This window comes from Anopheles gambiae, chromosome 2 (assembly GCF_943734735.2).
Source record: "Anopheles gambiae chromosome 2, idAnoGambNW_F1_1, whole genome shotgun sequence".
In the NCBI taxonomy this organism is placed as follows: domain Eukaryota; kingdom Metazoa; phylum Arthropoda; class Insecta; order Diptera; family Culicidae; genus Anopheles; species Anopheles gambiae.
In genome coordinates, this window is record NC_064601.1 from 88176814 (window position 1) to 88200123 (window position 23310).

At 47.9% G+C, this 23310-nt stretch overlaps 2 protein-coding genes across 10 annotated transcripts; one reads left to right on the plus strand and one right to left on the minus strand.

Annotated features, from left to right (window-relative positions):
• Window positions 1-365: 365 nt before the first annotated feature.
• Window positions 366-15930, plus strand: LOC1276380 (circadian locomoter output cycles protein kaput). 8 transcript variants are annotated; one of them, XM_061645183.1, is made up of 9 exons: window positions 366-609; window positions 6228-6622; window positions 10925-11151; window positions 11232-11532; window positions 11604-11934; window positions 12016-12232; window positions 12319-12630; window positions 12753-13222; window positions 13287-15930. In XM_061645183.1, exons 4-9 carry the CDS (start codon window positions 11495-11497, stop codon window positions 15021-15023), a joined length of 3105 nt encoding a protein of 1034 aa, XP_061501167.1. In that variant the 5' UTR covers window positions 366-609; window positions 6228-6622; window positions 10925-11151; window positions 11232-11494; the 3' UTR covers window positions 15024-15930. The 8 variants fall into 8 exon arrangements, with proteins under 8 accessions (XP_061501167.1, XP_061501169.1, XP_061501164.1 ...); XM_061645185.1 differs by having other exon boundaries at window positions 6228-6372; XM_061645180.1 differs by having other exon boundaries at window positions 366-5540; window positions 10925-11532.
• A 934-nt stretch (window positions 15931-16864) lies between these two features.
• Window positions 16865-22707, minus strand: LOC1276381 (protein henna). Of its 2 annotated transcripts, none has more exons than XM_315722.5 (4): window positions 22299-22707; window positions 18271-18577; window positions 17574-18196; window positions 16865-17499 (listed from the first exon to the last, which is right to left on the minus strand). In XM_315722.5, the coding sequence occupies exons 1-4, from the start codon at window positions 22326-22328 to the stop codon at window positions 17113-17115; spliced, it is 1347 nt and encodes a 448-aa protein (XP_315722.5). In that variant the 5' UTR covers window positions 22329-22707; the 3' UTR covers window positions 16865-17112. The 2 variants fall into 2 exon arrangements, with proteins under 2 accessions (XP_315722.5, XP_001688715.2); XM_001688663.2 differs by lacking the exon at window positions 22299-22707 and adding an exon at window positions 20939-21812.
• Window positions 22708-23310: the final 603 nt, after the last annotated feature.

A 23310-nucleotide genomic window follows, 5' to 3' on the forward strand; every position in this document is an offset into this window, starting at 1 on the left:
GCTGACGTCTATTGAGCAGGAATTCTTGGATGGAATTAAAATGTTTTTGTGAAGACCAGTGCAGAGTACTGTATGAAAAACTTCCTTTCCGTCAAAAACAGTACATTGGTATATCTTCGCTTCTTGGTTTACTAGAAATGAAATTTCAAGAATTTTTGGTAGAAGAATTTACATTAACATATATCTTTGGATGCTCCTAGTGTATGCGTCTACACGGTGGCAAGCGGTGTCCCGCCACCAGCAGGACCCAAATAGTAGGCGCGTGCGCTCGTGCATTCCATTTCCATTGGCGATGAACACAGCGGCGGTGACAGCGACGATGAGATGAACGCTTCTCTTGTCGCCTCGCTCTCTCTCTCTCTCTCGTTCGCTCTTTCGCACCCCGCATCATGCTCTCGCACACACACAACAGAGCTCCGAGTCGGAGTGAACCGCCTTGCACCGACACCGAGCGTGTAAGCGCGCGCGCTCCAAAGCCTGCTGCCGATGAACGCTTCGTTCAGTTTGAAGTTGACGCGCGTGGAAGGTAAATGCGCCTTTTTTGCGGAGCCGTTGCGTTTGAACCGCGGGTCGATTGATATACTAACATTGTAGTGCAGCAGGATAAAGGTAATTTCGTGCACGGCGTTCGATCACACGTGTGTATTTATGTGATTCGGATTGTTTTTTTTTTCAAACGGTTTTAAAAAAAACGGATGCAACAGATGGTGCCCATAACGGAACAAAATCTTGATTTGTGTCTGGTGAAAAAGGTGCTGTGTGTGTTGTAATGTGAAGCAGTTTGTCTTTTATAGTCCGTTACGATGATTACGCTTCGTTATCATCCGCTTTGTGAGTTGTTGACCGCAAGGCGCTCGTGGCCAAACCGTACAACAGCCCACTCGAGCCGCAGTTGCAGCGTGCGATTTATTTATCGTAATTTATTTATTGTCGCATGTCGCAGAACGGGCGATACTTCAAAACGGTGTTTGATGTGGTGGTGGTGGTGATTGTGGTGTAGTACAATAAAAAAAAACAGAATCGTCTATCGTCTATCATTCGTGTGCATTCGTTGGTGCTGCTGTTGTTGTTGTTTAGTAGCTTCAATATATGTGATGTCGTCAGCACAAATCCACCACATGCCTACTGCAATCTGCCTTCAAGCGGTTCCTCACGATCATCCCGCACACGCTCGATCGCTTGCTCTCTCGCTCTCTCTCTCTCTCTCTCTCTCTCTCTCTCTCTTTGTCGCGAAGGGTTGCAAAGAAAGGGGTGGTGTTCGGTGTGGAGGTGTGCTCTATTCCGCGGGCTCTATTCTGATGCACACGTGTCGCACAGTTTAGCCCACCCCCTTTCCACCCTTTCCGTGTCCCGTGTAGAGAAGTGACCTTGCTCTTGGGTGTGCACGGGGAGAACGGGCGTGTGTGCAGTGCTGGTGCTTAGAAGCACTATTACATCCATCATTAGTGTGGGAGAGAGAAAGAGAGCAAACCAGTAGAGATAACAGCAAGAGTGCAATTTGTTTAGAGCCAGCTTGCAACTTGCATCATCGACGGTTGCACAGTGTCTTGCTGCCGGAAGCATTACGTGCGTACATGCCCTTTAGTGTATGCCCTCTTTACGTGTGTGTGTGTGTGTGTTAGTTTCGGTTTGTGCGTGTATGCTAGAGTAAAGAATGCAATTCTACCTGAATGAATGGAAGCACACACACACACCCAACGTGTTGAAAGCTGTTGCATCAAGAATATGCAGCGGTATGCACTTTTTTGCAGAATGTACAAGTTACGCGATACGCATTAAACGGTAGCGTGGTGTTGGTGTGGCTTAGTGTTTGCGTTTTGTGCAATGTTTGCGGTTTTGAATGTCACCGAGTGGCAGTAGTGCGGTGATGGGATGATTAGAAAGATCGATTAATTAACTGCGTTTCTGACGGTGTGTTTGTGTGTGTGCTGTTTGTACAGTGTGTTGTGTGTGTTGAGTGCTGTAAAATGTCTGAATCACTATACCAAGAGTTGAGTGAATGTTATCGTAAAATCAAACGGAGGCGCCTGGTGTTTGCCTTTTTGCTGGCTGATGCTCGTTAACGTTATCTACCTCTCTCTCTCTATATATTCATATATTTGCGTGTATCTGTGCGATAAGGCAAAGATCATGTGAATGAAACACCACCAACAACTCTAACGACTGTGTGAAAGCATCCGTTTTGCGTCCGAATACATCATCGGCTTAGTGTGGAGTGGAAATCGGCTTAGTATCGGGGTTTGGTGGCCGTGTGTGTGTGTGTGTTTGTATCTTTACACAGCTATAATTTGCACCTATTCGTATCGTTTTCCCGTACTGCTGATGATGTTGTGGAAGCAATGTTTTGCATTTTGATGCCACCGTCTCAGAATCAGAACCTATCATTACGCGCGGCAAGCTGCACGTAGGGTTTGAAACGTAATTGGTAACCTGAGAGTCTAGCGGTTCTAGGTGGATCCAGCATTTTTAGTTTGATTTGTTGTGTTTCCAATTCCTGTTAGAAATGTTTGTGAAATTTGTATATTTGAACTCTACGTTCGCTGTTATTCTCTTTGGAGGTATTGAGATGTTATATTTGCATGTTTGGTCTTCTTCTTCTTGCATGGCGTAACGACCACCGCGGTCATGTCGTTCTAGGGTTTCGAGGCTTATTGAGTATCACACAGCCGGATAGTCTGTCCACTCTACGAAGGAGCGGTCCGTCCATATGAGTTTTGAACTCACGATGGGTATGTTGTTAAGTCGTGCAAGTTGACACAACTGTACCATAGGACTGCGTCTACCATATTCTAGTTTGAACTTAGTTTGAAGAATACATTGAAGATATAGACACAATTCTGAATATTTTGGGAATTTGGTAGGACCTACAGAACTAAGCATAGAATGAAGCTACATTCTTCAACTTTTTTTATCTTTGCCTATATTGATAATTGATGGTTATCACACGATTAGATACGCTCTGGAGTACATGCAGACATCCTATTTCACTCATTGATTGGTTATCTTCTATGGTATTAGGGCCTTAATTATGAGTTCCCCTTGTTCTAGAAGCTCTATCACCGGCTTAGATACTCTCTGGAGTATATACAGGCAATATGCATTGTTTTTGGTCCATCAGATGTATTGTATTGTATGTCTGTTTGAAATCCTTCTACTATGGAAGGGTCTTCTTTGTTCAACTTTAAGCGCTTGTCTGTATGTCATAAGTTCAAATTTCGACTCTAAATCTCATCACACCTGGCAACACACCTTTATGGCATTTTCTGAATAGCAGGAAAATAACATAAATTTTGATGTGTTACGAACTTCAGATCCGAGATCTGTTGATATTATTTTTTTTAATTCCAAAATCAGAATTGAACGCAAAAACCATGATTTTAAGCATGAGTATCAAACGCATCATACATCGCACAAATATGAACTCTACTGAGTGGTATAGGCGATGGACATTAGCACAGGTTCTCGGGCTCTCATTACATCAAATGTAGTTGAACACGTCAAACCCAACGTACAACACGTAAATTTCCCCCAACGCTGGCCAAGAATCGGTAAAACTGTACCTGTTCCTCGTCATTGTCGGAGCGTGTACAGCAAACTCAGAACCAATGGTGCAATTTGCAACAAAACTTCTACCGGGGCGGCTGTCTGTGTGAGTGCGTGTGTGTGTTTGTAAGCCATCCAGCACTGGTTCCCGGTCCCGAAACCGCAAAAGTGCCGTGCGCTCGCAATCCATCACACTTTCCGACTCCGATTCATTTTACCATTTGCAATACCCTCCAACTCTGGTCTGGTCTTTTTTTTCTACAAAGCTGGATGAAGAATGGAGAGGAGTGATGGAAGAGACACAAAGAACGGTGCGGAAAGAAGAGGAAAATGGTTGGATATTTTCTGTCGTCCATATCGCAATGTTTCGAATTTCCACCCCTACCTGTCTGCCGCTTCCTCCCATCATCGTCCCATCATTGTTACATCATCATCCAGCCTGAAGAAGAGCCTGTTGAATAACGCACAACCAACCTATCCTGCCCCACTCCTGCCAGTCACAGGCAACAAGGGAGAGTTTTTCCACAACAGTGGAGGAGGAGGAGGAGTAGGAGTTTACGATCGTTACAGCTAGGGCTAGAAAGAGAGACAGAGAGAAAGAGAGGTTGAGAAACAGGTGTACCACCAAACCGTTGCAGTTTGAAAAATATTCTCCCTCTCACTCGTTCGCTCCTTTTTTTTGTCTCGTTGTCCTTGGTGATACCTGTGCCAGCATGTTTGCTTTGATGGATTGCAGAGGACTCAACGTCTCGTTTGCTCTCTCTCACACACACACTCACACCACGGCATTCGAACGACGCGTACAGGGTAGATTATAGGAGCAGGATTAGGTGATGGAGGCGCCCAGGAGAGGAAACCAGGAGGACAAAAACCCTGGTGCCTGTGTTTGCGTAATGGGAAATTTACCTGTTTTTCTTCCGAAACGGTATGCGTTTTTCCCCGGACGCAGTGTAACGCTCGTGCCGGTGTTGCTGCGTACCCTTCTGCTGCATGCGATGGTGCAATTGTGATGGTGCTGCGTGTGCAGCTGTAGCATGCAGATGCACAAAGTGAAGGTTGGAAAAAACGGACGATACGGTGCGAAACAGATGGAGTAGTTTAAATGGCAGACGAGATTGAAAAGTGTGATTTATCGTATTAGTTTGTTTGTGTTAAATTATTGCGAACAGATGTAACTAAAAAGTGTGCAAGTTTGTTTGCTGGTGGTGGAGTAACATTACAGATACCGTTTTGAAATGAAAGCACCGGAAAAGGCAATAACACTGAGCGCAATTAGTGGTGTATATCCCATATGGTCATGTTAGGTGCCGTTGTGAGTTGTTGATCGATCAACGCTTGAACCTGAACCACACAACAACTGACCAGTTTTGTGGTACAATCGAACCAATTCCAATCTAGCTGAGCAAGTTGTAAAGCGAATGAGACCAGTTTTGAAACAGTGGAAACCGGAAGTGCGTGCGTACTAAGGTGTGCAAATGCATAACCATACGGTGATATTCGTTCGAAAGTCTGCCAACTGCTGGTCCTACACTAAGCACTCGGTTGAAGCCGGAACAAAGACACCGGCCCGAGCACGGTTGCGGCGGAAAATTGCTGCTTAGCTTTAATTAAGTTAGCGTCGCAAGGTTGTCTCCGGTTCAGTGTGATTTCAAGAGAAAACTGACCGGTCGCCAACATAGGGACAGGGAGCTGCGCGTAACCCCGGGAAACCAGCAAAATTCACGGCAACAATTCAAACACACACACACACGCACACAAACGCACAAAAAAGTGTCAAAAAGGGGAAAAAAGAAGTTCCGTTGCCATACCATCGGTTCCCGCTTCCCGAGTACCGATCTGTCCTGCCCTCGTTTACCCGGTTCTGTGCGCCCTTTTTTTCTTCTTCCAATCCACCCCCACACCCACACATTTGATTGATTGTTCCGATGGTGCCAGGGAAAAACAGTGAGTGAGTGAAGGGGGGGACAAAAAGAAGGGAAGCAAAATAAGTACCTACGGTGAGTTGCGTTACCCGATACCTCTCCGACGATAGCCGTCGCGACGATACTTTCTGTCCAACTGTGTAAATGTGATGTGTGTGTGTATTTTTCTCCTGCTGTATTGGTGAAAAGCGGTAGAAAAATGCGCGAAGAGGAGGAGAAGAAAAAAGGATTTATTGTTTGTGTAAGAGCGACGATGCCCCCCCATCCTTCGGCTCCGTGTCAAAACCGGCTTCTCGCTGTAGACGCTGTACTGAGCGTAGAAGCAACAGGAGGCTGCGAAAAGGATAGAAACAGCATCCTGCCCATCACTACTCGTGCAACCGTCGGGAGATGTCGCAAGAAGCCGCTGTGTTGAGTGAAAGAGCTACCTTTTTTTCTCCTCTCCCACTCTCTCTTGCGAAGTGTTTGTGTTTCTGCTGTTTGTGATGAAAGTGTGCGCAGGCAGGCAACTGCTGCCGGTCAAATGGTAGTGAGCGGTCTGGAGGAGCAGGTTGCTGCCCAGAGCAATCCAATCCGCGGAACCTTGTGTTCCGGTGAACGTAACACGAGCAAGATTGGGTTGTAATTTCTGCGAAAGTTGTAGTGTTTTGTGATTACCACCATAACCCTTTGCAAGCGGTCAAGCCTGGAGATGGAGGAGAAAATCAACAGGTGGAAATTTGTCTCATATTGTGTCTCTCTCTCTCTCATTTACGTCTCTAGCTTCCGTGTGTTTCTGTGCGTGTGTGCGGTGAATCAGATAATGATCGCGTGAACCTCACTACCATGGTGTTAGTGAGATGGTGCGTCGTGGTGAAATACGAGCTCGCCTAGTGGAACACGGCCGATGACGTAAGCAGCGATACAGGTAGTGTACTGACGAGTGTTTTGGGGAATAGGTGGCGCTACCAGCGCGTGTATCAGTGTTTGAAAAGTGCCAATCAATAGTGTTACGAAATGTTACAAAAGTACCCAAAAATGATTTGAAAGTGATAAATTTATTGTCGTGGAGGAATATTTATAATAACGTATAGTGCGTGGTTCACACTGAAACAAAACAAAAAACGGACAATAGTGTGAAGTTACGCGACATCCTGGAGAGAACAACTGGACCAAAGGTAATGATCGACCAAGTAGGCGAACTGTTTTCACAATAAATGGTCGGAACAATCGATAGAAGGCAGTTGGGGAAAAAACCAGTGCAGTTAGATAACACCGTGTGGGAGTGGAATAAGCAGTCGTTTGAGAAAAGTGGGCATACTCGGAATTCGTTTTACGAGGTTTGCCCGTCGTGGGTCGGCGATTGCTCACGCGGGAAGACTCTCAAGCGAAGGGAGTTCGATTCGATTACCCTAACGTCCAGTTCAGTGACGAGGGTGGCTTCTGTGCAGGAGATGAAAAGCCGCTGTAACCATTAAGTGACGCTGATTATGTTTGACATATAAGTGCAGACAAATAATTTAGCAATTGAGAGCGGCGTTACGCAGCGCCGCTGCACAGGCCAGTGTTGCCTGTGGCAACAATGAAGCAACGTTTGCAGAAACCATACCGGCTAGTGAGATTCTCACTTAGACTTGCAAATCGGCACTAGAGCCTCCGGGAGATCAATGGACGGTTGGAGTGTTTTGGATGATAGAAATGATTGCCCTTAATGGAGAGTCACCGTTGGGATGGTATGGCTGCTGTTTTTCCTTGTCAAGATTGTATTTCCTAGTTCCTAGCCTCGACTTTACCAGTACCATAGGGTCTATTATACTTGCTAAATTGGCGCTGGCAAGCATCAGCAGCAATCTGGTAATGTGGGTCCTAATATTCAAAACAGAACAGAACCTCCCATTGTTATTAGATCACACTCCCCGGGGTTGTGAAGGAGTGCCGGAGATGCTTTACTGAGCGGTCTTCCAGCTTGCACCCGGGGCGTCATCTTCGCTCGGTATGCGTAATATGCGAAGCAGTTGCGTCTCGCGTGAAATCAAATCAGAAACACTGACATGGTGAACATGGTAAGGGATACATCTGACGACTGCATACGGTATATCGAGTGGGGTTCGGCAGGAAAAGCAGAGAGACCCCCGGGTAGGTCTGATGAATAAAATATGTCGCTGTGCGTTGGTTTGAGAACGTCCCTGTTGCACAGGATGCAGTTTTCGGACACATTTATAATTTCTTCTCGGCTGTTTTGTGTCATCTTCATGAAGCTTCAGAGCGTGCGAGCAGAGAACTGTACAGTTCTAGACGCCTCCCGTCCGTGTTCTTGAGTGCGCTGCCTGTTTTGGTGAATGTTGCCATCATAACACTCAACATGACATGACATGAGGTCAGTAGATCGGGTTTGCGATCGCTTGATATGCGAAAGAAAGTGACTGTGGCGAAATAAATCCATCCTTCGACGTGGGAGTAGGACGAAGAGGAGGAGAAGGGAAGCAAGATTGTTCTCGAGTAGTTCGATCGCCTCGATCGGATGCAGGAATAATGCAGTGCGGCACCATTTATGTACCTTGTTGTTTTCCCCCTGTGGAAGCTTATGCAAGATTATTGTGGATGGTTCCTTTGATTCATCGCTGTTGCAGCAAACCGCTGGCGCTTGCTCGGTTCGTTGATTTATGTATTGATTCCTACGCTTGCGGTGACCATTTTGCCACCGATAAACGGTTGTTGAAGTGAATGTTTGCATGAAATTGTCTGGGCCGGTGTTGTGTGCGGAAAATATTCGGAAGCCTTAGGCACATCCGGGACATTTGTTGGGCTGAACTGTTGCGTTGTGTAACGCTGCTGAATATCTCGAACGAGCGAACAGTCTCGTGAACCATCGGTTATTTATGGGAAGTGTTTAAATGAAGGTTTGCATCAACAGTGTTTCGTTGCGATGTGGAAGTTGGCTTATGGCTGGATCTGTGGACCTGCTGGTGAAGCGCTTGGAGAGCTTTTATGATTCTAAGCTATTCCTTTAGGTTGCAACATCGCCTTTTGCGGGTTGTTGAACCAGTCGGACCAGATGGAAATGGAGAGAATTTAATACTTCCCAAATATCATAGGGCTAGTTTGAATTTTTTTTAGCAAAAACTTGACTTGTGATTTATATATGTATATAGATGCTTTTGAAACAATTGAATAGTCTTTAGTCTCTTTAAATTATCTCTAATACAACGCCAAGCGGCAAATCGAGCTTCATTGGCTGGTCTCGCGAAGTATTTGCTCTCTGAAAGAGCCTCTAAGTGGTAGGGTCTTTGGTATATGACTGTTGTGGATAGAGTCTTTGACTCTTTATCTAGTTAAACAACTGTTCTCGCCAGTTACTTCATATCCTATTTTTAGAAGGGCGACAGGGATTTTAGGGCAGAATTATAATTCAAATCAAAATGAGATGCATCAAGATGCATGATCAAGATGAGATGCTACTTCTTCGAAACATTTTGATTAGAACCTTGTTTTTGTTTAGCTCATAAGAAGTATTCATTCATTGGAAAAATAGTTCCTTTCTAGACATTTTCTCAGTTCGTCAAGCACAGCAAGTTCAATTGTACTTCTCTCAAGTTATTCCTCAAAATCTGTAGGCCCCAACAGATGTGTTCGCGAATAATAAGGATCTGCTGGAATTAGAATCATGCCGAAAGATATCATTAGCTAATATGAAAGCTTTATCATCAGGTATAGCCTATAGAAACCTGATATTGGGAAGCAGATGAAGTGATCTGTTTGTTACAATTAGGCTCTAGTCATGCTTTCCCTTCGAATCGATTGCTTTACATTTACGTGCAATCGATTCTACAGCAACACAGTGATTGACGTGCAAAAACAATTACGCACCATTTTCTCAAGCAAAGAGCCGGTAACCGCCGGTGTGAGACCTCCCGACCGAGCCTAGCTTTTCGCACACTCACACCCTCACAGCTCAGTAGACTGTGCGTTGTTTTCCGGCTCAAATCAAATTACCGCCCGATCAAGGCAAGCATCTTTGCACCACACTGGTCGGTGGTAGTGGTTGTTTGCATTGGCAAGCATTCTAACAACGAGCTCAATTCTAACGGTGCATGCGATGTGAGCTACACCAACACCACTGCAGAACAAATTCCTCCCGTTGGGCAGCCCACCACCACCATCACCGAGGCCCGGCTTTAAACCTTCCCTAGCTGCCGTGTTGTGTGGAATTGCGTAACACGCGTTTTGCTTGCACCCACCCCAAGCAGGCCCACTTCAAAACTTTGCGGGTGACTCGGGTGCACTTGTTGTTTACGGCGCGACTGTACACCACCGTTCTTTTCTAGCCACTAGCCGCCGTGTTAGGGGTGTTGCTTATTTGTTTGTACGCCGACGTTTTCATATTGCGTTCCCCACTCGCTTGTTGTGATCGGTTGGACGAGTCATGGGCGTCATGATGGTCGTTTTGCGGGAGTTTAGAGTGCACTTGGACTGACGATCAGGCTCATCGGTCTCCTCATCGGATGAAAGCAGTTACATCTTTTGGTATAACTGTACTTATCGATGTATGATGTTGGCAGTAATGTTACTGTTGACAATCAATAACAATGTAACGCGATAGATGCTTGCTACAATTACCCGCATCTGGGAGTGTTTGGAAGATGGTAGTTGTGAAATAGTAGCAAAAATAAATTAAATTGCGAAATTTATATGCGTCTATTTTTGCCACAGTACCCGGATGGCGCTGTGGTCTATTCGATTGATGCGTGGGCTTTTACAATGCCAGACGGAATCAATTCCCATTCGTACTGCTCTTTTCGCGTAGCAAGAACTGATTATGTGCCACTGTGTTTTTGGTGTACATCAATAAGACTAGGAAGCCTCTATTGAGGTGTATCTGCATGACTGCGTAAGTCGTTATGCCAAAAATAAGAAGAAGAAAGACACATATATTACGAAATAAATGTTTTCATATAATCGTCATTTGCCTGCGATTGTGAAATCCCCGGAGGCTTGAAATCTTTAATTTTCTTTTCCGTATTTCTCGGAATTCTGAAACAGGGAGAGAAGCTGTGGAAAAGCAATCGAAAATAAAATACAATAGGGGTTACAGTGGCGTTTAGTTTTCCAAGAAATCGTCAACAGCCCTTAACTCGTCACGAGCAACTGGTGGCACGTGCAGAAGAAGCTTTTTATTATGTTTTATGTAAACCACCTTACTCATCTACCCTCGACCGAACATGGTTTGTGATGGAGGAAAAACGCCTGTTGTTATTGTCCACGTGTTCACGTTTTACATTTTTCACTGCCGAGTCAGTGCTAGTGTGAGTGATTACTTAAAGATTGTTTGTATATGAACCTGCCAGGTGTAGACATATCCGGAATTATCTATCAGAGTGATGTCTGTATCTACAGTTATTGATAATTTGTGTCCTGCAAACTCTTCAAACTGATCGTTTGAATAACCTTTATACCTCTCTTATTACTCTCACTCTCTCCAGATTTGTGATATACGGCCAGCCAGCTAGAACGGCTACCTTGCATCCAATGCCTAGGCAAAGTATGGCCCTTCGATCTGGCGACCTTTGGTGTCATCATTTGGAACGCTCGCTACCGTGCTATCCGTTTGCAAACGTCACCTAAACGCTTGGAGGGGAAAAAACAGGGTGCGCACTCTTTCGCACCCCCAGAGCTAGAGAAGAAGAGACTCGTGCAGCATTCGTTGGAAGTAGCAGTAGAGCACGAACTCCCCGGTCACTACTCGGCTAAGGAAAATTCGTATTGTTTTGTCTGTGTGTTTTCTTTTAGGAGCGTTACGCCGTCTCGGTGCGCGATCGCTTAGTGTAAGAAAGAGAGAATAAAGCCTTCTGTGAGAAACCATTTTCCTGTGTGTGCGTGCAGCCCGGGGAATACCGGGCAACGGCCACAAGATTGAGGAACTAAAGCACAACCCCGCCCGGGGGTCCTCCCTGTTCGACGAGGTGGACGGATACGGCGGGTCGATCGATCTCGATCATCACCATCACCATCACCACCATCATCACCATCACCATGCGGATTCGTATTCGGCCATGGATGAGGATCCGGACGACAAGGATGACACGAAACGGTAAGGATAGCCATCGGGTTTGGTCCACCTGGGATGTCACTAATGGAGTAATGCATTTGTTCACTCTCCAGCAAGTCCCGCAATCTGAGCGAGAAGAAGCGCCGCGATCAGTTTAACCTGCTGGTGAACGAGCTCAGCTCGATGGTGTCCTCCAACAGCCGGAAGATGGACAAGTCGACCGTGCTCAAGTCGACGATCGCGTTCCTGAAGAGCCACAACGAGATAGCGGTGCGGTCGCGCGTGCACGAGATCCAGACCGACTGGAAGCCCTCCTTTCTCTCGAACGAAGAGTTTACCCACCTGATACTGGAAGCGCTGGACGGGTTCATCATCGTGTTCTCCTCCACCGGGAGAGTATTTTACGCCTCTGAAAGTATTACCTCGCTGCTAGGGCATTTACCGGTGAGTTGGAAAGCAGGTTGGGCAGCAGCGCCATCTGGATGCTACCGGGATCGCGAATCTAAATTGTGAATCCAATTCCAGAGTGACCTTCTGAACATGACCGTGTACGATATGGTGTACGAGGACGACCAGAACGATCTGTACAACATACTGCTGAACCCGACGACGGTGGTCGATCCGCTGCAGACGGGCATCAGCCGGGAGAACCAGGTCACCTTCTCCTGCTACATCAAGCGCGGCACGGTCGACTATCGGGCGGACGTGTCGTACGAGCATGTCCAGTTTACCGGCTACTTTCGTAAGTACAGGCGATTGGAGGATCTCCCCAAAAGCTTTTGAAACCTTCCTTTCTGAACTGGTCTTCCTTTTTCACGCCGTTTGCAGGTAGTGACGTCGACACTGAGTCGCTCATGACGACGTCCCGGTTCAGCGGGTACACGAGCGATGCCGACTCGCGGCTCGTGTTCGTCGGGACGGGCCGGCTCCAGACGCCCCAGCTCATACGCGAAATGTCGATCGTGGACAACACCAAGAGCGAGTTCACGTCCCGCCACAGCCTCGAGTGGAAGTTCCTGTTTCTCGACCACCGCGCGCCACCCATCATCGGTTACCTCCCGTTTGAAGTGCTGGGAACTTCCGGGTATGACTATTATCATTTTGACGATCTGGAAAAGGTGGTGGCTTGTCATGAAGCATGTAAGCTCACAGTCTTGAAACAATATACCGCTCCGCGTACCGGTCCGGGATGGGGGCACCATTACTGATGTTGGGCTTCGTGTGGGTCCGCTTTGTATGTTTGTGTTTCCCCGCTCTTGTAGTGATGCAGAAGGGCGAAGGGACCTCGTGCTACTACCGGTTTCTCACCAAGGGCCAGCAGTGGATCTGGCTGCAGACGCGGTTCTACATCACCTACCACCAGTGGAACTCGAAGCCGGAGTTTGTCGTCTGCACGCACCGGGTCGTGAGCTACGCGGACGTGATGAAGCAGATGCGCAACCAGACGGCGGGTGACAGCAAGTTCTCGGAGGACGCGGACAGCATCAGCGTGCACGGGATCGAGCGAAAGTTTCAGCAATCGTCGTCCCAGAGCCTGCTGGCAACCTCGCCCTGGAGCTCGAAGAGTTCGCGCACGTCCCGGATCGCCCCGACGCCGGGCGTCTCACCGACGGGGCTGTCCAATCGGGGCCGCCATCGGTACAACACGTACCATGGGCCTGGGTCGGATTCGGCGACGTCCATTTCCACGGAATCTCACACCAGCCGGCAGTCGCTCGTGACGCAACATTCGGTAAGTCGTTGTGTTGTTGGGGGAGTGGTGAGCTGTGTCTAACCTCACTTTGCTTACTTTGTAGCGCTCCCGCATGCGTACCAGCACGTTCCCGTCGAAGGTTTCCTCCCACGGCAGCCAGTCGGACAGGAACTCCATGTCCCATTTTCTGCTGCAGCAGCCGCAACAACCGCACGGCGGTCATCAGCTAGCGTCCGGCCAGTTGCAGCATCAGCAGCAGCATCTACCGCAACAGCAGCAGCATCAGCAGCAGCAGCAACAGCAGCCCCAACATCCGCTTCAACATCAACAGCCTCACCCGCTGCTGCAGCCCCATCAACAGCTGCAGGGCCACCAAGCGCAGCAACCACATCAGCAGTTGCCGCCGCAACAGCAGCCACACCCGGCGATGATACAAAACCCAACGGACGTATACCCGCATCAGCTACAGACTCAACATCCTCTCCAGCAACAACAACAGCAGCAGCAGCAGCCACAACAACCCTCACAGCAACAACAGTCCCACCAGCAGCTAGCTGGACTGCAGCAGCCCGGAACAGTACAGCAGCAACAATCACACCAACAACCACAACACCAACAACCACAACACCAACAACCACAACAGCAGCAGCCACCACTCCCGCAACCATCAACCACGGCCGCGTTACGGCCGCCGCCCGCCACCATCATTACCCCGCCGGTCACGCAGATCCTCACGGCGACCGGGTTCATCGAGCCGCAGCAGTATTTGACCGCCATCCCGGTGCAGTCGGTCGCCGGCTTTACCGAGACGGCCCCGGGCGTACTGTCGCCGATCCAGTCCACCTCACCGCACGGGGCGTACGCGGTGGCGCACCATCCGGCCGTTACCGGGACGGGCGGCGTCGTCCTAACGCCCAGCCAGAACCAGGTGCAGGATCAGCTGCAGCGCAAGCACGAGGAGCTGCAGCACCTGATACTGCAGCAGCAGGAAGAGCTGCGGCGGGTGCAGGAGCAGCTACTAATGGCCCGGTACGGTCTGCTGCCGTCGATCGTTTCGCTCCCCTTTCCACCGGGCACGGGAAACGGGCCGGGACCGGGCCCGAGCGTTGGACCGCCTGGGGAACGGTGCGCTAGCGGTGGTTCGTTTCTGCAGGCCCATCATCAGGGAAACTCGTACCATCATCACCATTACCATCCTTCCGCGGCACAGGCACAGCAGCAGCAACAGCAGCAGCAACAGCAACATCCTCCCAGCCATGGAGGAGTGCACCATGCACAGCAGCCACAGCATCCGCTGCAAGATCAGCAACAGCTTTGCATCGGCCCGCCGGACCAGAAACCGATCCTGCATCCCGACCCGGAGCAGCTCAACTTTACCGACACCGGGCAGGGGAAGCTGGGCGAACCGAACGAGATGATATCGTACATGCAGTTGACGCCGGTCCCGCTGCACCATCTCCAGCACCAATCGAGCCAATCGTCCACCTCGTCCACACCCGCCACGTCCATGATGAGTCAGCAGCAGAAGCAGCATCAGCAGCAGCAACACCAGCAGCAGCAGCACATGCAGATGGGTGCTCCGCCCGACGGTGGCACTGGAGCGGGTGGGAACAGCAACAATAACAGTAATGGAAACACCATGGGACTGTTGCAGTACCAGATGGCGGCGGAACAGGCGCAAATCCTGTTCACGTCCGGCATGGAGCAACAGCAGGGCCAGCAGCAACAACAACCCGCCGTTCAACAGCAACAGCAGCAGCAGCAGCAGCAGCAACATCAAGGTGCAGGTAGTTCCGATGCCGGTTCCAGGACCTGTCCCTCGCAAACTAGTGAAATGTAGATTGTAGTACGGTAACAGGGACACAGAAGTGATTTCAACCGAAAAAAAATCCATCGAGCTTAACACAACGAATTGTTCGATCGTGCGGTGAGGTTTTGTAGACGATTATTGTTAACTATTGTAAACGGTATGTATGTATGTATGTATGTATGTAAACACAGTGCGGGGAAGAAACTCCTCCCGCAGCAATTTTTTTGTAAAGCTATACCTGTACACACACACACGGGGACGAGGTTATTAGCTTGTCCATTTACCAAAGAAGCATAATTCTGTAGAGAAGGGGAAGCGGGGAGTTTATACTGCAAGTTATACAAACTATCTGATAGATACCACTACCATATACTACTTAGAGCCTAATGAGCCATCGTACTACTAAGATTATCTTGTAAGGGATTGAGAGAGAGAGAGAGAGAGAGAGAGAGTGCGATCAGTCACAAAGGGTCTGTCTTGATGTAAAATAGAAGAGCTGGAAAGGAAGGGAAGAAGAGAGCCTAGAGGCTTAGTGTGAAGTTAGCCATCAACAAAAAAACTGTGGTGATAATTGCAGGTTTCTTTTAGGCCGTAAGATAGAGATCAGGTCTTTCGGAAGGTCTCTTTAAGTCGGTTTAGTAGTTTGTTAGACCAAAAAAATGGGAGGCCATGGGGACCACCACACCAGAGCACGGTGGTGGCGTAGGAAGCATTTTTACTGTATGCATGGATGTGTGTATTTTCACACAGTTTAGGCATTTCTTTCGGTACCACGACGGATGATGTTCGAGTTGCACCGGGAGTTACAGAACGATCATTGAATGCGGAATACTTTGCGCTTATCGAGTTGCAGAGGTACCAAGGGAAGGGAAGGGATTGTAGGAGGATTGAAGGAGAAATAAATGAAACAATGACAAACGTGGGGTTGAAAGCGGAACCATTGCCAACCATTGGTAAGTTGTTTCTTTATGCGCAAAGAAAAATGTTGCTTGTAAGCGCCTAAATGCATGCAATACGGTACGTGTGTAGCATGTGAAGCTTTCACAGGCGTATCGAGCGTTTGCTAACGGACGGAGTTTTAGTCTTTAATTTACAATTACTCTTTCTCACACACACACACATGAACACACATAATCACACTTATACTTACGCTAATCACTAGAAAATGTGAAGAATCATGCACACAGAACATTAACCAATCCCAAACAAACATTGATAAGGCCGATGATCATGGCAGCATGGGAGGCACGACCCAACGCGCAAAACAAGATGTTTGCCTCAAATGGTGGCGGTGAACAGATTTTTTGTTTTTAAATTTTAAATAACACAACCTATATTTTTCTAAAATTGAACTATTTTTTTTTGCTGATCGGCAAATGGTAAACTAAAAGTTATTTTGAGAAACAATATACACAAATCGCCGAAAAGTGTTACAAAGTAGCGCGTGATCGTGCTGGCGCTTTCTCGAACCAGTGGTTACTCAAGCTCTATCTGCTGTTGGACAGCTGAGCAGCAGCAGCAGCAGCAGCAGTAGTGATTGGGAAGCCCAAAGGCCCAACAATCAGTGCGGGCAGTTGTGACCTTGCCCCTCGCGGTTTCGCATGATCGCATTGCCAATTGGCCAAAACCACAGTGACACAGTGAAATATCGCGTGTTTTTGTTGCTGTTTTGTTTTATGTTTTGGTAGACACCAATGTGTACCAATCTGCCAATCGACGAAACGGGTCAGAAGGGTACACTGGTGGCGTCGTGTTTTCGATTGTCATTTTGGGGCACTTTTAATCAGCGCTTTACAATCAGCGTTTTTGTTTTGTGGAACAAGATTACACCCTATAGCGCGAACGGTGGAAGGTCATTAAAACGATTTTGCTTTATGTGCTTAACGAACAAAGTGTGATTTATTATTCACTCTTAACTTACTAATTAAAATCAAAATTCTTGGCCAGTATTAAGGATAACATTATAAAAAAAAAACACCATCATCGCTTTCAATTCGACTCTTTAAACGAACTTATCGTTTTAAAACAAACAAAAAAGGCAATCGTACCAACGATTGTACTGTATTGACTCCCTGCACTGAACCTGCGCGTGGCGATCGGTGGTTTAGCGCTGGCCACACTACAGCTTCTTGAACGCGTTCTGCAGCACCTCGAACTCGTTGTGGATGTTGCGCATCAGGTTGGAGATCTGCGGCACCGAGTCCAGTATCTCGATGCTCTGCGTGTACGGATCGTACCGGACGCCGAACGGGCGCGGGATCGTGTTCGCGTAGTTGATCATCTTCTGGATCGCGTCCTCGAAGCTTTCCGACACGAAGTACACCGGCTGGTACTCGGTGATCGGGTACTTCTGCTCGCACGTCTTGGCCGGATCGAACTCGCGCAGCTCGGGCTTGTCGGTCAGGCAGTACTGCAGCTCGCCGAACGAGGACAGCAGCCCGGCCCCGTACGCCTTCAGCTCGCCGTTCTGGCGGCACATACCGTACTCGACCGTGAACCAGAAGCACTGGAGAAGGGAAAAGGGAAATGAAGAACAAGTCAGTAACATACTGTCTATTGCTACTGTTTGGCTGTACTCACCGTCGCTAGCTTCTCCACAAACTCATCCGGTGCACCGAGCGACGCCAGCCCGATCTCCTGCGAGAACTGCGCGAAGGACGGATCGGCAAAGAGCGGCGCATGACCGAGCAGCTCGTGGCACACGTCCGGTTCCGGCGTGTACAGCGGCTTGCTCGGGTGCCGGATGTACTGCGTCGAGTGGAACACGCGGAACGCTAGGCCGGCGAGAAAATCGCGCGACGAAAGCAGCCCCGCGACCGGGCGCAACGTAAACCCGGTACAGTCCTTCAGGAAGTTGGACACATCCTCCAGCTGCGGTATGTTGTCCTCCCGGTAGCCACAGTTCTCGATCAGCAGCGGAAACACGTGGTTGTGCTCGCGGCACGCGTGCGTCCGGTACAGCTTGGTGAGGTTGCGGAACACCTCCCGCCACGTGTTCACCTCCTCCGGCGTGTAGTCGACGTGCGGCAACGGTTGGCCGTGCTTGTAGTTGAACGCAATGTCGGCAAAGTACTTGCGCCGCTCGCGATACGTCTGGTCGGTAAAGCCGGGATGGTCCGAGTCCAGCTCGGCCCCGTACGACAGGATCTGGTTGGCGAACCGGTCCAGATCGCGGATGCGCCGCGGGAACCACGGAACAGTGGCTAAAGGGAAGAGTAAGGAAGAAAATAAGCTCAACTTTGTCAACTCCACCCAAACCCCAAACCATCAAACCAACCTTCGTTATCTTTGTAGTCGCGCGAGATGATGTTAAAGTAGTTGCTCTTCTCGCGGATCGCCTCGATAGCCGGCCCGAGCGTGCCGCGCTTGCCGTCACACTCGACCATAAACTCGTAGCCCGGGCCGCGGGTCGACGAACGCGACTCAATGTGCAGCAGGTTCACCCGGTGGTCGTCGAAGATGCGCAGCATCTTGGCCAGTGCGCCCGCCTCCTCCTGCTCGGGCGAGAAGATCAGGCAGACGTTCTTCGCTTCGGCCGCATCGTGTCCTTCCATAATGTAGGAGCCACCTTCCTTCAGGGTGGGCTAGATGTGCCAAAAAAGAGGTGCAAAACTACTCGTTAGCTTCAGCAGACACACAGCACTGCGCAGTTGAAGGATGGAAGGATTGTAAGGTACTGAGCGCGAATCGCACCGGTGGCGATCGCTTTATAACGAGCCCCTTCACCCCGCCAGCCGTCTTGTGGAAAGGAATTAGATCTCGAGCACGCGGGGTGTCGGATTTCCCACCGACCACGGGCTAACGGACAGTAATGGCGCGTTTCCGTATGTTTTTTGTTTACTTCGTTTTCTCCGCTCGCGTTCGGAGGGTCGTGCATGATGATGAAACAATCGCCCAAGATTGCCCCCGTGATGACGTCGGGTGGGGTTTTAGGGAAAGATGAAGCTTTGTTCGGGGACTGTCTTGGCTGTGTGTCGTCATGTTTGTGTTTTGTTCTTATCGCACAGAGAGAGAGAGAGCGATAGAAAGAGAGAGAAGGCGAAAAACTCCTATAAAAAAGGAAGCGATCGCACTCGATCGTGTACATTGTAGAGTGCGAATCAGAGCGATGTATCGAAGTTGATACTAGTGATGGGAGGTTATGAGTGAACTGTTGGGTGCGGATCCGCTTCTGAAGCGAAGTGAACGTCATCAGGCTTATACAAATTCGCTCTTCCGTTTAAATCCAATAGCGTCCTAAAAGTCGTTCAAATGTCGTTATTAACAACATTCCAAATATTGTTCAAAAGTTCATGTGAAAGAACGCTCCAAAAATCGTTTATTAACTGTTGGAAATATTTTTCCGAAATATCATTTCCATGAACGACGTTGTGCATGTCATTCAGATCTTCTCTACATAGATCGCTCTAATATTGAACGCGCGATCCAAAAAAAATCGTTATACAGATCTTTAGATCGATCGTTCCAAATGTCATTTTAGTGAATGAAAAAGAGTTTCAAAAGTCCCCGAGCGTCATTACTACAAATATTTCTCAGATGATCGAGCCTGCGAATGAGAACACCTACGACGCTCCAAAAATCATTTAGAACTAGTTTAGATCGATCGATCCAAATATCGTTCTAATGAATGACATTCTAACAAATTCTACATAAGGTCCTGAGAACGATCACTTCATTTATCGCTCATCGAAAATCGTTTATAACTTGCTGTTAATTCTTCTTTCTTCTTCTTTGGCTCAACAACCGTTGTCGGTCAAGGCCTGCCTGTACCACTAGTGGGCTTTGGCTTTCAGTGACTAATTGATTTCCCCCCATAGCAGGATAGTCAATCCTATGTATGGCGGCACGGTCTATTTGGGGATCGAACCCATGACGGGCATGTTGTTAAGTCGTACGAGTTGACGACTGTACTACGAGACCGGCCATAACTTGCTGTTAATAATTTCTTCAAATATCACCCAGTTTCACGATGTTCCAAATTGTGTCCTCAAGATCCTATGAACAATCACTGCGCTTTTAGAACGACTTTCCAAAATGTTGCTAGATCGTCACTTATTATTCTTCGATTAAAGAGCTACGTGCGGTCATCTCTTCTGTAATAATCCAAATTTTAGTAACACGCAACCGGCCATATCTCTTTGCTACCAAGGGACGGTTCAAATGGGATTCAAACTCTCATGGAGCTGAAGAAACCATTGTGCCTGTAAAATTCGTATATTTTACACAGACTAAAGATCTCTTATCAAACAACTTCAACAAAATCTGTTCGAGTAGTTCCGCTTTTTTCGAGAAGGGAACGGATTCGCTCCACTCCTTTTTCTCGGTACTTTTTCCCATCACTAGTTGATACACCCTCCGATACAGCGCTGGAGGGGATATCTTTTTTGCAATAAAACCTGTTCACATACATCATCGAACAGCACCATCACTGTTTGACATTGGCCGGTGATTGCAGCGCGAGTGTCCACAGGAATTGACACATGCTGCAATGCCCTCCAGATAATGCGGAATCGTAAAGAACAAAGCAAACCTTTGATTGCATTGTGTTGCTACCGGGTGTATTACACTTGTCATTTGTAGCTTGAAACATAAAAGCAAGGGGAAGGGTTAACCGTTAAGAAGGGGGTCGCTTTAATTATGCTAAAATACGAAAGCAACTGGTTTGCTGGTGAGAGTCTGCGGTCACCGGTGTAGTGGAGGGGTTTCCCAAGGTTTTTGCAATTATTTCCCCCATCGATCGATCGATCGTTAGTGGGGTTAATGTCACACACAATCGTACACGGTTGAACGGTAGTTTTGCAATCGAAAGCGAAATCTCTCCCTCTCAACGGTATTGGACTTTGCGTAGAGATTTTAAGTGCGTCTTCGGTTCACGCGTTATCAGTTCACGCGAAGGATCGGGAATCTTCTGACGCATTCCAGTGCGTGCTCCAATTTCCGCTTACCCCTTGCGATTCCTGACGTCCGTACATGGTGAGCTTTTTCCGGCTTTTCGTACTAAACTGGGCGTGTTTTAAGCGTCTTTCACTGCACTAGTCGTCTCGGTAGAATGCACTAAACACACGATCACCACAGCCACCAAACACGCACAAACACTGCACAGACCGTCCCAAACGATCGTTCAGCCGGTAATGTGTCCGGTCGGCAGCAAGAAGGAAGCATTTAAATCAAGAGCCTGCCACACGGCCGCCGGGTGCGATAGCGCGACAGAGATCGCACGATCGAGTGATCTCGCCCCCCCCCCCTGCTCCTATGGGTACGCGTCAATTGTGTGTTAGATGGCGTCACGCAGGCAAGCTGATAAGCGGCGCTCGGTGTGTGCCCTCGCACCGAGCCTATGTCCTGCGCGATCGTGGTGTGCGTTATCGCGCACGTAGAAAGGAGGTAACAGGGTAAAGGGAACGGCACAGAGCGCAAGGGAAAGGAAGTCCACTGTCCTCTGACACTAATTGGAGGTACCCGAAAAAAAAATGAGCCGATTATGAGTGTTCGTTTATCGCGTGATTCAGGCCGCGATTCGGGCTTATCGTTTGGCGTTTCACTATTCAAACTGACCGTTTGTGTGACAGGGTTTCGACACCAGTAAGCACTCTCACAGCACGGCGGGGCAGCCACCAATTAAAGAATCAATTAGTATGCACGTGGTGCGCGGTGGTGTCAGCTACCGAGACCCGGTTTTGTAGTGATTTGTTACGATGCTTAAGGATGCTGCTGATAATAGGTGAAGGGATGTTGCTTGTTGTTGGGGTCGTTCATGTGCTACTTGTTGCTACTTATTTGTGTTTGTTTTAAGTGGTTGCTTCTCAGTCCCTTCCCCCCGGAAGCTTACGTGTCAGATGGTAAGGGCATAGGAAGGGTTGATTGACGTGTTATGATTAGGGGCCAATTTTGAAGTGTTAAGAATGTTTAAAAAAATTGATGTTTTGTTAAGGCCTGGTTGAAAATAGTCTAAAAATGAAAATGAAATAAAAGCCTCCACGTAAAAAGCAATTCTGTTGCATGATAGAAAAGCCTCATGGATAGTAGTGTAAAACTATTTCAACAATTTGAGTGTCTTTCATTAATACTTTCACATGAACACCGATTACTAATCTTGATAGTAATGAGAAAATATATATTAAAAAAAGCAAAAAAAGAGTTTCTCCTTTTGATCATTTGATTAATTTGATAGCTTGAAGCACAAAACTCATTATTTCAGTATTATGGTAAATAAATATAGCAGAAAAAACTGCATTTTCACTTTAACGCTTTTTTGTACCTTTGAATGTTCTATTATTATCTTGAAGAGAATATCCACCCAATTACCTTATCCAACTCTTGCTGCAAACGGTACATCGTTAAGGTTTTCTTTCACTTTCCTTCACTGCACAAAACAAGCGGTTAATCCTTTCTTTCAATGAATAGAACTTCACTGCAAACAAGCGATCCTTTCCTTCGAACTAGAGCCTCGGGAGTTTTGCGTCCACACGGCACGAAAGTAAAAGTACAACTGAACCTACTTTGTTCCGGTGTCCAGCTAAACTATTGAAACTACGGCCCACACCGGGACGAGTGCAACGTGCAGCCGCACAGGAACTGCAGGGAACCGGGGAACGGAAAGGAGCTCGTGTGATAGATTGGCCCCGCTTCTAAACGACCGCATCAGATAGTAACAAGATAGAGGTGCCTGCCTCTAGTGAGTCGGCGAGCAAAGGGAGCGATCGCTATTGGGAATAAAAAAGCAAAACCATCAACTGTGCTGACGTTCTCGCTCCGTCGATAGTGGGACGATTGGGGCCAGTGTTGCCATCGCTGGAACTGGATGGAACTGCGCAGCACCACCTGGCCGCCAGGTATGGATCGAGCACGTGGAGGGAGCTTGCTACACGAACTCGAGCTGAGCGCCTCATTTGCATCTTCCTTGCATACATTGGGTGGTTTTGATTGATAAAGGAATGTTACGCAGCTTGTTGTGTTTTGGTCACGCTTGTAGAACCGGAAATACGTTCGATGCGATACTGGTATGCTGCTGCTAATGATATACATTCAAGCAGGTGTTAATCGAAAACAAGCGACAATTTATAAATCATCTTTTAAAATCATTTTTAGAATTTTGATTTTAATTTATATTCACAGTGTTTTTGTCTAGTCATTGGTTGCATTCAAAGCGAGCTGCTACAGTAGTGAGAGGGCTGCTGGCAAGGGTGAGAAGATTTCGCTGAGAAGTGAGAAAGTGAGAGCAAAGAGCCGGTGTAGTTGCGCTACTGTCCGCCGTGGCGTTGGCAAACGTTTCATGAAACAATTTCAAATAAACCGTTTCTGTTGCACACGTGTGTTT